Source organism: Mastomys coucha, chromosome X (genome assembly GCF_008632895.1).
Source record: "Mastomys coucha isolate ucsf_1 chromosome X, UCSF_Mcou_1, whole genome shotgun sequence".
In the NCBI taxonomy this organism is placed as follows: domain Eukaryota; kingdom Metazoa; phylum Chordata; class Mammalia; order Rodentia; family Muridae; genus Mastomys; species Mastomys coucha.
This window is the reverse complement of record NC_045030.1, coordinates 41,413,964-41,426,256: the sequence shown is the minus strand read 5'-3', so window position 1 is coordinate 41,426,256 and position 12,293 is coordinate 41,413,964. Positions and strand designations below refer to the sequence as shown.

Here is a 12,293-nt window from a genome sequence, read left to right as displayed (position 1 = left end):
CTTTTGGAAAGATATGAAGCTCTAGCTGCTACTTCTCAGGGCACAACTGAATGAGACCTGAGCACACTCCTGCCATCCTACATTCCCAGAACAGGGATGAGGGCAGGAAGTGGTTGTCCTAGAGGAAAGTGACGTGATGGAAAGCATGGGATGTTATCACTTGATCAATCGGGTGCTTGACTAGATGTCCTGACTATGGATAATCTACATCACACTACGTCAGATCTGTATCACACAGCACTTTCAGTATGATAGTTACCATGTAAGCTCTCAAAGAACCTTCACAGTAACCCCTGGGATTTCACAGTTGTTAAATGCCAGAGCTAGGCCATACACTCAGAGCTAGAGGAGGCCCCAGAGAGAGGGTAGGTAACTACATATGTCAGCAACCCAGTCATCTGCATTATGATACTTTCTCCCTGGGTAGAATTAGTACCTTGTCTGGAGATTTTCTTAGGCAATTCTGAGTCTTCTAGGGTTTCACGATTCCTCTTCTTTTCCTGGCATTTGCCGGTCCTGGTGGGGGCAGCCTTCTGGTCTTTTTCCTTATTCTTCTCTCTGTCTTCTTCACTACTCACCTTTCCTTGAGCTGGGTTTGCAAGGCTGCTGCTCTCTTCCCCAGCTGCTGTTCCCTCCTGATTAGAGCAATGGGGAAGCTCCACATTCTCCTAGGTGAAGCAAAATGCAGAGATCAGAAGCTACTTGGGACCAATGCTGGTCCTCCAATAGTCTTACCCTGAGGGGACAAAGAGAAAGAAACATAGCCCTCATCCTCACTCCTGAACATGCAGTTGCTACACAACTCAACGGAGGGACAGTCGTGAGGCTTATTGGTGACATCTAATCTATGTCAAAGACATGCCTAACTTGAGTAGAGTTTCTGTACACAAAGACAACAGGCACATGGGAGGAAAAGTTCCCTGGGCATGGGTGAAGGGGGAACTAAAAGGGAAGCTTCATGCTTCCCTCCTAGCCGAAGAATTCCCCAGTGGTCTGTAAGGAAAGCAATGCACTCAATGAGGGGATATCACCCTGACTGTCATTCATAGACATTTTTTCAAAGGACTTTAGGCCAGCTCTGTACAAGCAAAGCCAAAGAAACTCATGCTCCAGGGCTACATGTTATTTTCATAAAAAGACAATTTAGTCTGTGTAACTCAATTTCGTGTGAAAAGTCTGAAGAGAAGAAAAAAGTAAGTTGGCCTAATAGTTTGTCTCTAGCCTTTTACAGAATTTCGTCTAGGAAAAGGATATTTGAAAATGCAACTGGAAATAATTCTCAACATGTGTTGATTCCCATTGCTCCGGAGAACCTCCTCTATAACCTACATCCATGTTTGACAGCAAAAGGTTCGCCTCTGTTGTTTCCCCTCTAAGCCCTGCCAAAAGTCGTAGTGGACACAAGAGAGAGGAAACAACGAAGAGCAGAGGAAAGGATGTGGGTTTTCTCAGCCTGTATCCTTGGGTGTTCAGGTGGTTTCAAGAACTAAAAAACCCCCAATACTACAGTTTGACTTTCCATGAGCCCAGAGTACTGTTCACACAGGACAAGGCCTTGTAAAGCATAGTTTTGGTGGAAATGCTATTGCCTGGCCTGCTCACAGTAGAAAGGCAGAGGTTCTATTTCCTTCATTTTGGACTGAGTTGCAAGTAGAAGTCTCCATTTCAGGTCCTCTGGCCTAGTGTTAGCTGTCTTAGTCCTGTACTAATGACCACTGGGGGCTCTCTGATCTCAGGAGATATTCCAAGTTCTGCCACCACCAAGAAATGTCAGGTACCTTGCATTTTACTCCTTCTCTAGAGCAGGGACAGAAACTGGGAAGATGTGAGCATCCAGGGCTTATATACAAGTGAGGAACTTCAGGCACAAATGGAGAAGAACCTGCTCCCCAAAGGTGCCCAGATATTCGGTGTTAAACCTTGCTTCAGGTCTGGTCTTCTGAACCCCAACTTCTGCCCACTTACACTGTGCTAGAAAGGCCAGCATCTGAAGGCCAGCCCTCTGCTCCTTTGTTTCTGTTCCTTTGTTTTCAAAGAAAACCACCAATTCTTGTCATCCTTCTCAACTCAGCTCTAGTGCCTCTACATTGCTAGTGATGTGCATGAGAAGCCTACTTATGTGTAAGGTATAGTGTAAGAGCAAGAAATTCTCTCCATTTGGTCCCCAAATGGAGTCAGCTTTGCACAAGGATCTCACTGGTACTGAAAGGCCATCAGCATCTTCCCCAAAGCTAAAGCCCCAGTTATAGGGTTTCAGGAGAAGTAGGCCAATCTACTTTATCGTTCTATCAAATTTATTTTCTGGATTGGACCAAGACAAAGCTTATAAGCACACCCCAGTTATAAGGTTTTAGGGGAAGTGGACCAATCTCTTTATACTTCTGTCAAATTTTTCTATTTTCTGGATCTGACCAAGACTACAAATATAATAAATTCATAAACTTTTGGACCATGCCTGAAATTCCCAGTTGTAGTTTTAAGCAAAGGACACAGCCATTATCAACTCCATTTTTCTTTTTCCCTCAGGAACCAAGTAGGAGAGGTAGGGCTCACTTCTTGTGTGCCCACAAAAGAGCCAAACGAAGCATCATGAGCGAGCTGGGTGAGTTGAGTTTTACCTGTGACAACTTTGGTAGATTATGGCTGGTGCCTTCAGTAGCCATTGACTCTACGTGTTCCTTTAATCTAGGGTGAGTTGCCAACAGCTTCAGGATATCGGGAGAATGTTCCTGAGACTCCCCCGGGACTGATGGTGAAAAGATACTAAAGAGAAGCTGTGACATAAAACAGAAGACTTCACTACTCAAGTTTCTACAGGTGCTAGACTAAGGTGCAGGGGGAGGGATGGGGAACCAGAGAGCACAGCTTGCAAGGCAAAACTCGAATGAGGAAGCCTTGGAGCCGTGTCCCTAGACACACTAAGGAGAGATTGTTGCATAAACACACAGACTCATTTAGGAACAGGGGGAAAGAAAGATCACTTAGTCATTAAGAACATATATTGTTCTTGCACAGGAGCTGAGTCTGATTCCCAGCACACATGTATGGTGTCTCACAACCACCTGTCATTCCACCTCCAGCATATCTGACACCTCTGATGTCCAGAGGCACCAGTACTCATGTGCACACACCCAATACACAGATTCAAACATATACATATATTTAAAAAGTAAAAATACATCTTTTTTAAAAAAAAGAATCACCCAGAAGCTTATGAAAATGTCAGGTCCCTGGGTCTAGCTTCAATCTCCCTAGGTCTGAAGTATGAGCCAGGAATCTGGGTTTGAGAAGGTATGACAGATGCCTTTGTTACTTAGCCGAGGTTCAGAGACATCTCTATGGTGCAGAAATATCTGCGATGGGACTTTACAATCTATCTTAATTGAAGGAAACATAGAGGTGAAGTCAGAATAGATACCTCATGTATTGGATAGTTTTTTTTTTTTTTTTTTTTTTGTCAAACTAGGTCATCCTGGGAAGAAGGTACATAAGAAAATGTCTGTATCAGACTGGCCTATAGGCAAGTATGTTTGGGTATTTCCTTGATTAATGATTAATATAGGAAGTACTAACACAGTGTGTGGTGCAAACCCTGGGCAGATGGTGCCAGTGTGTACAAGAAAGGTTACTGAATGTGATGCTGAGACATAAGTCAGTAAGCAGATTCTTTTGCTTGAGTTCCTGTCTCCAGCTTTCTGCTTTGAGTTCCTGCCCTGATTTCAATCAGTGATAGACTGTGACCTGGGATGTGTAAGGAAAACAAACTCTGTTTCCCAAGTTACTTTGGGAAATGGTGTTTATCACAGCGAAGGAAAAGCAAACTAGGACTCCTCAGTGGAAGAATGGAGAGCCAAATCCTTAACAACTCAATGGCTGAGAAGTCAACCAATCTACTCTGTTTGCTGCTGCTTTTCTGTCTATCCATTTTGCTCTCCTCATCCACACCATCATCCCTGGACCTTTAATTCTATCCAGAGTTGGGGACCTGAGCAATGAAGTGTTAAGAAAGCAGAGCTCAAGATTCCTCTTCCCTTCCAGCCCCTTCCTCATCCTGGTCATCTCTGCAGAGAATGTCAGGTTTTAAGTTCAAGTACCTAGGGCAGGCAGGTTGCCTTGCAATTGCATACACTGGCAAGGGAGAAGAGAGAAGAACAAAAGGGTCTAGGAGTCAAACATAAGCATTTGGGTGCAGGTTGCACCATTAGCTGTTCACATTCTTGTTTCTATTCTCCCCTATGCCATCAGAGGTTAGAGATTCTAAGTAAGTATGTATGCATCCATCCATCCATCCATCCCGTGTGTGTGTGTGTGTGTGTGTGTGTGTGTGTGTGTGTGTGTGTGTAACACAACATGAAAGAGGGTAGATCACCGGGCTTCCAAAACATACTCAAATGTTTATCACTTAGGAGACCCCGCCATGTTTGGAGACCCACTAAAAAATGCCCCACATTGTTGTTCAGTCTCCACAGTCAGGAGGGTTAATTTATCAAGAGACTTCGAAAGAACACTAAACTCAGAGTTTGATTTATTCTTCTCCTGTCCTCTGAGGTTTCTTCATGATGTTCCTTCTTTTATCTCTTAGCATTCTCCATGCACCCAAGCCCTACTCAGTCTTCAAAGTTCTGTCCAAGTGCTGCCTTGCCCCAATACTCCATCTCTCTGATCTCATCTGCCCTTTCATGTTCTCTACAGAAGAGAATACCAAACCTTAAACTATACCATCTTACTTTACACTGGTAGTGTGTCACAGAATAAGTCTTTCTCTCCAATCAGTGATAAGTGCCTAGTAAAGATTCAACATATTCGTGGACATGATGATGGCATTTATGTATCCAAGGGATCAAGAAGAAACCTAGCACTCAGGTGCCTCATATCCTCAGTGAGATGTTTATGTTCCCTTGAAGTGCTGAAAACCCTACTTTCCAGATATAAATTGACAAAGGTTGGAAGACACACCTAGTGCCTAGGGCACTAGGTGTGCACACCACTCTCCAGGAATTGAACTTGAATATCAGAAATCCTACTCAAGGACCAAAAATGATATATTCACTTCTAAGACAGTCTCCCTGGAGGGGGCCATACAGCACTCAACTACAAGGTGGAAAAGACACAAGGTAGTATGAAGAAAAGGAGGGCAGGAGTCAAAATCAAAGGAAACAAGGCAGGAATACTATAGTAGTTCCCTTCTTAAGTTTTACTGCCTAAGATCTCTCTGTAGGCTTTCTCAATGTCTTTGGAAAACAAAAGCTAGGGTCAACTTTCAGTGAGAATAATCATTCCATATGAATGAAAGTCGATTCTGCTATAACTTCAGTCATAGAAAAGCTCAACTGGGTTAGGAAAGAGAATCTGTAGTTTAAAATAAATCATAGGGCTGTGGGTTATGGGGAGGCTTATTAATACCCAGTGCATGTGGACTAGTTTTCAAATGTTTAGCCCTAAAACTAGAATAATTCAGTGAATACACGCAGCCAAAGCCTCTCAGTATGCTTAAATGGCCGCTACAGCCCTATCACATTCAGCAGAAATATGCCCCCAAATTCTTAACATTAATTTCAGAATTTTGTAATACTTCTTGTAAGCACACATTCACTTGCATTGCCTGGCATTCATCTGAACCAAAAAAGCTTGTAAGTTCCAAAAGGCACTTAGGCTTCCTTGGGTCTCCAGAGTTCGCACAATGCCTTGCCTTTCATCAGGCAGGTATAGAAACGACAACAGCCTATCTACAAAAGCAAACTGGAGAGAGGTTAGTTTAGCTGATGATACCAGAACCTCTTGGGCCACCTGAGGGCAAAATAAAAGCAAAGAAGCAGGTGGCCTCAAGAAAGTCACTGAGACTCGGATTTCTCATCTAGAGAAATAACCGTGAGGTTATGGGAACTAAGTGGAACCTTCCAACCAAGTGGCTGGCACACAGGCAATGCTCAGCTAATGTTATACTAGGGAATGACTACACTTAAATTTTAGGAAAGGCCAATAGCTAATAATTCTGCTTGATCCATACCTCCTTCAATAAAATCTTATTCCCCTGACACACACACAAATCAGGTCAAAATTTTTTTTCCAGACAGGAAAATTTCCTGCCAGAGTCAGAAAATCCAGAGTCCAGCCTCTGCCAACTTTATTAGTTTTGCTAAATATTCCTTTCTAGAGTCTTCAGAGACCAATTCTGTCTCTAGCCCACTTTCTTCCACCTCTCCCCTGCCAAAGCATTACAACGGGGGTGGGGGCTGTGGATAGAAGGGCTTGTGGCCTGGTGTAGAATAGTGTATGGTGATGGGAAATCAAAAACAATCACTGAGTGTCAGCATCCTACTTCCAGGACAATTATTCAGACACCAGAAGAATAAATGTACCAAAATGTACCAATAAACGTCAAAGCACATCCAATGAGGCTGCTTAACCCTTCCATCAAGTTCTTGGGATTTCTCATGATATTTGTTTTACAATCGCAATCTCCTGGAACCAAAGAGTTAAGAGGCTTTCACAATAGTCCCTGACTTGCATTTGTGAAATAGAAGGTTTAGTTTTCGAGCAGGAGAGGTGACTAGGTTTGAGTTCTGTATGTGGCAAGCAACAATGGAGACCATCAGTGACCCTTCCCAGGAGCTGTCCTCGTGTGTGGCTAGTGAAACTTGTGATTCAGCCAAAGGAAAGTTATGCAGCTGTAAGCAGCCCCCACTGTCTAGCCCTCATCCACAAAGAGGCTCTTCAGTGAGCCCTCATTCCCACGTTAGCTGGGTTTAGTTTTGTTTTATATCTCACTGATTCCAAGTCAGAGCATTCATTACTGACTCCTACCAAAAAAAAAAAAAAAAAAAACCAAACCAAACAAACAAACAAAAAAATAAAAAAACCAAAAAACTCTGCCAGTTTGATAGTACATACCAGAACGATGGGGCTTCTGGGCAATCAGTTGGCATCTCTCATGCCCCTTGAACCCAGAGAAGCACCCACTCAGGACCACACATACTGAGGAGGGTAGCATCTTCATCCTTCTCCTTAAAGAAGACAGAGTGACAGGGGTCTACTAGGCAACTAACCCTGGGTCATTCGACTCACCCTTTGAGCTTCAGATCTGGCTCTCTTGTTCTTTCCGTCAAGGGATACACAATAGAGAAATTCTTTGAGTGCTTCTTTCACTTTGCCTAGAGTGGCTAAAGCTTGTGCTTTTCTGAAGTGTGCCTGAAAGAAAATAGTAGCAGTCAGTCACATCTTATTCACCTTCTTAATGTAGCTATGATTAACAGCAATCGCTGAGTACTTACTGAGCAGTCATTATCAGGTAGAGTCTTGTCAAAAGACTTTCCTTTTCATCCCAGTCCTAATGGTAAACTATTTTAAATTCCATTTAAAAGACAACCAAAGGTATATCCAGAGAGAGAACTTGACCAAAGGACAACAGCTGGGAAGCTGGGAAGTCAGAGTTGAAACCTGGGACTGACAATATACCAAGCCCACACACTTAGCTACTGTGTTTACTGCCTCTTCTCCACTCCACAACTGTATGAGGATCACAAACATGCCAGAGCCTCCACTTAACCACAGACTACAATAGCTCACTTTTCAATGTTCATCCAGAGGTGACTTGCCTCTCTTTTGCACTGGTCTTTAAAAACAGTCATGGCTTGAGTGAGCCAACCATTTCTACAGAGACCAGAGAGAAGGATCATGGACCCTCCATGATTTCAAAGGTCACTAGAAAGAATCTAGAACTAGAATTGTGGTCCCAGAACTTCTAGAGGACGTTTCCCCATAAAAGCAGAACACGTTCCAGGAGGCTGACCAGTGACTGAGCCGATGCTTTTGCTTATAGAAACTTAGCTGTCTTTTCCTCCCTTGCTGCACATTTTATAGGTATTGGAAAGTTTTATGGCCTCCGGATTCAAACCCAAATGCTGATGGGCTAAACTCCTTAGAAGGGCCTAAGCAGCACCCTGTGAGGGGCAAGGAAGAAAAAAAGAGCATAAAGGGCCACCTTCTCTTTGTCCCTAATACGAATGAAAAGGCCGAGGTTTCACTTGGCAGGCATTTCTCTACCTCCTCTTCTAACATGTATCTGCATGGTGTCAGGACTTGGCTAGGAGCTACAGCCACAAACCTCTTGGGGACCTCTTTCCACACCCTCACTTCTTTCTAGAGCCTAATCTTGGCTGCCACACTCCCTTGTTACTCCTGCCAACAGTGGCCCTCGAGAGAAAAACTAGAACTATGCTCCAGAGCATAGGGGCCTAAGTCCTGGAAAAGAGAGGATTCTTGCTTCCCGTAAGAACCGGAAAGGTGAGGAGGCCTCTGGGGTCCCAGTAATTAATGGAGTAGCAACTCACACACCTTACTTTCTCAGGGTGGCCAGCTTACCCCACTGACAACCTATACTACCAGCAAGGTGTCGTGATGACATTAAGACCTAGGTGGAATTGGGCTGCCTACCAGAAGTGCTCCCTTAGGGCATCTCATAGAGAAGTGGTGGGAAATACAAAACTCAGAGTGTAGAGGTATATGCATTAGAAGCTTTCAGCCTCCAAGACAGCAGAGTTCTCTGAATGCCCCCTTTCCTTTTCCCCTCAGCTATAGGGAAATGACACCCCTGCCAAGTACGTGCACCAACTCCTCCTTCGTGGTAGAAATCCCTTTTCTCACTGCATCTAGAACATAATTCTTAGTGTTCTTCCCATCATGGTATCTAGATATAGTTTTCTAGTGGAAATGGCTGCAAGTCCCTCTTATCCCAAGACAGCTACCTGACTCACATGTTAGACAGCCCTTCTCCGTGGCAACTTAAAGTATTGGTGACTTGTATTACCAGTCTACATGTGGTTTTCCCCCAGAAGGGCTCACTATAATAGTTGACACTGAGCTCAACTATGATCCTCCTGGAATCCCAATGCAGGGTCATGCCACTACACCCAACTCCACAAGGCCTTATCGGACGTTCCTAGATATGTAAAAGTTCTGATTATCCAAGATGTTCGTAGGTTTAACATCAAATCACTAGGCATCAACATCTGAACTAAACTGTTGTAAACTGTTTTGTTTTTCTGTTTTTTTGTTTTGTTTTGTTTTTTTCGAGATAGGGTTTCTCTGTGTAGCCCTGGCTGTCCTGGAACTCACTGTGTACACCAGGCTGGCCTCGAACTCAGGAAATCCGCCTGCCTCTGCCTCCCAAGTGCTGGGATTAAAGGCATGCACCACCAACACCTGGCTTGTAAACTGTTTTTATAGTATTTATACCATTCAGTATGATTTTTGCATGTAAATTGCTGCAGACTGTGTTTAATCAGACAGACAGAGAGATTGCCTGGAGATTATTGGAGGTATTGTCTAATCCATGGTCTTTCTACCATCAGAACATTCTGGATTCAGAGGACACCTGACCCTATGAGATTCAGATAAGTCACAGTGGCCCTGGTCTTGGAGACACTGCTTTTGCTACCCTTGGGTTATACAAGGGCCTGTAATGGTTACAACTTGCAGAATGTTCTAGTAGTCATTCTCACTGCTGATCCTTATACATACCTGTGAAACAATCATGGTAGATAGCAATAGCATCATTTAACATGTAAGGGTGCTTGAGTTTTAGAGAATGTAGCCACTTCCCCATGGTCGCACTTTGCAAAGATTGATGCCCAGACCCAATTCTAATCTACTAAACAGAATACAAATATGTGGAGGAGATTGGTTGTGAGGCCAGGCAGAGACAGAAAGTGATGCTTTGTATTCGGGTATCTCATCTTGATGTCTATTCTGTCTTTCTTCCCACCTATCCCATGTGACCTAGATTTTTTGGGGGGGGGGTATACTGGAATGTCAAATGACTGTATTAATGACTCAAAATGGCACAGCCATTGTGCAACTATAAAGATCTCTTTTTAAAAACCCAAAAGCTGTTTGAGCTCTCAAAAAGTGTGGCTATCAGTAGTTATCCTGAAGGACCAGTAGTTATCTTCTTTTCTTCTCCCTACTATCCCTAGAAAACTATGAGTGATGATGGTGGTGGTGGTGGTGGTGGTGGTGGTAGCAAATGCTTATATAATGCTACATGCACTGCTCCAAGCATCTCCCCTACACAACCTTATATAATTTCCACAACAGCCCTACTTAGAGGGTGCCTTGGATATAAGCAGATTATAGGTAGGGGCATTAGACACAGAGAAATTAAGTTATCTTCCCAAGGCTGTACAGTTAAGAAAAGTAGGAAAGCTGAGACATGAAGTCAGTTTGTACTACTGATTCTATATTTGAAAAAAAAAATATAAAGACAAGGCTATCCTGAAAGTTACCAACTGAATGGAGATTTATTGAGATCCCATGCAGACTAAGGCCTCCCTTTATCAAGGGATGCTGTGCATTCCCCAGCTCATTAGAAAGTGTTCTCCCCTATTCTGCTGAAGCTCTAGCATTTCCTGCACCAGGGAGAAAGCTCTTTTTGCCAATCTCTCTGAAGCATAGCCCCTTTCCATCCCTCCTGCCCCACACTCACCTTAAAACCCATTGGCCGTAGTTTACATGCTATTTCTGCATCATGCAGTGCATCCTCATGAGACTCCAAGGTGAAATAAATTTGGGACCGATTGCTATAAAGCAAATGGTCATTTGGAGCTGCCAAAATGAGAAAAAAAAAAAGCGCCCTCATTAATGGCCCCCAGCACAAGCACATGATAAGTCCTGTATGAGGATGGAACTTGAGGAAAGAAAAATTATCTAAGCTCTTTCTACTGGACCCAAATAGTTAAGTGTCATTTCCCCTCCTAATATTGTCCTGACATTAGAAACTGTCACCTAGAGGATAGCCTGGCACTGTTCTGCAGATGCACACTGCTAGTGCCCAGCAACCTGACTTCTGAATGAGCCACCATCCAAAAAGAATGAGGCCAGGGAAGAGAGAGAGGCAGCCAGTTGGGACCCCTATCTTGACCCCAACCAAGGCAAGTCCATGTTAGTCTTCTAGGCAGGATGACCTGTAGCATAACAATACCTCCAGCATAACAATACATCCCTCTCTCCCTAATGCCCAGGGCGTATGAGCCTTTCCTGGAGAAACAGCTATGCATTTACAAGGTCCATCCCCCTAGTGATGGCCAAATGAGAAAGTACCTTTTTAGTTCAACTTTTAGGAGACTTATTGTCACCATCACTGAATCACTAGAATCCAGGCCTGAGTAGGTCTCCAACCCACCCATTCTTCAGATAGGAAAACTAAGGCCAATGAGGTAAAGCGATAGGTCACACAGCTGGTTAGAGTCATTGCTGGTTGATGTTCAAGTTTTGAGGCTTGGGTGGAGGGAAGTTCCTTTTACTGAGTGTGGGGTACAGCTTTTAGAATAATAGAACATTACCCAGTTCCAGGATAAATATAGTCTGTGGAAGGGGCCCATTTCCCCTTAGAATGGTGAAGGTGGCATTGACTTTTTTTTTTTTTACCCTGACTGCTCCAAGGAGATTAACAAAGGAACAGGAAAGATCCTTCCTGGGGAAGTGATAGCAGTGATAGAGAGGAATGTGGGAAGGGGCTTTCCTGGCTAGCCCTTGGGAAATGGATGAAAGTATTCAGCCTCCCTTAGAATTCCATACATAAGTGGCCCCTACCTATTTCATTCATATAGCTGCGCTCTTCCACAAGCTCAAGGCTACAGCTTCTGCTGCCAGAAATGGGCTTTGATGTCTGCCTTTATGCCATCCCCTGGAGTATGTATGCTCAGGGTTGACCTGGGTACCCACTACTTGCTCTTGATTTTAGCATACAGTTTACAGTATTCTCCGACACTTTTCTGAAACACACACCCACCTGCCCATTGGCAGCTTTGTTTAAGCGCAGGCAGGGTATGTGTTGTGAGGACATCTGCGTTCCTAAGTTCTCAAAGCCACTGGTTTTGTTCCCTTCTGCATTACCTGTTGCTGGCTTGGTGGGACTGAAATATGGGGAGACTCGATCCTACCCTCCCTCCCTCCATCAGAGATGGCCTAGGAGGCCCTAGGATCCCAAGGCCACTTCTGCTTAGCCAACTCCCTCCACACCAGAAAGCTCAGTTGGACACCTCCCCCGCTGCCTGCCTGCAAAGGTGCTGGCTGGCACTAGCCCGTGGTTCCAAGGCCACTTCCTGGGTTGGAGTGGGAGGAGGCAGGAGGAGCAAACAGGTCCGTGGGAGAACTCGGGTACTCCAGTCCAGCAGAGATGTGGGACTGCCCAGGTTGCCCTTGAAGCTACAAAGCCCACCCCCTCGGGCAACTCTTGGAGCAGGTTAGACGGAGCCATGCCCGCTTTGTGATCGCTTGTTTCCTGGGGGGGGGGG

The 12,293-nt window shown here is 44.3% G+C and overlaps 1 protein-coding gene across 2 annotated transcripts in view; it reads right to left on the bottom strand.

The window, feature by feature from the left end:
• Lonrf3 (LON peptidase N-terminal domain and ring finger 3) overlaps positions 1–10,622 on the bottom strand; it is a 34,939-nt gene extending 24,317 nt beyond the window's left edge. The window contains exons 1-4 of one of the 2 annotated variants that reach the window (XM_031349392.1): positions 10,484–10,622; positions 7,066–7,188; positions 2,619–2,774; positions 437–668 (exon numbers count right to left, since the gene is read on the bottom strand). In XM_031349392.1, coding sequence (XP_031205252.1) covers positions 437–668; positions 2,619–2,774; positions 7,066–7,188; positions 10,484–10,495 — 523 coding nt within the window. In that variant the 5' untranslated portion in view covers positions 10,496–10,622. The remainder of the gene's footprint in view (positions 1–436; positions 669–2,618; positions 2,775–7,065; positions 7,189–10,483) is intronic. The other variant, XM_031349462.1, reaches the window with a different exon arrangement.
• Between the last annotated feature and the right edge of the window lie 1,671 nt (positions 10,623–12,293).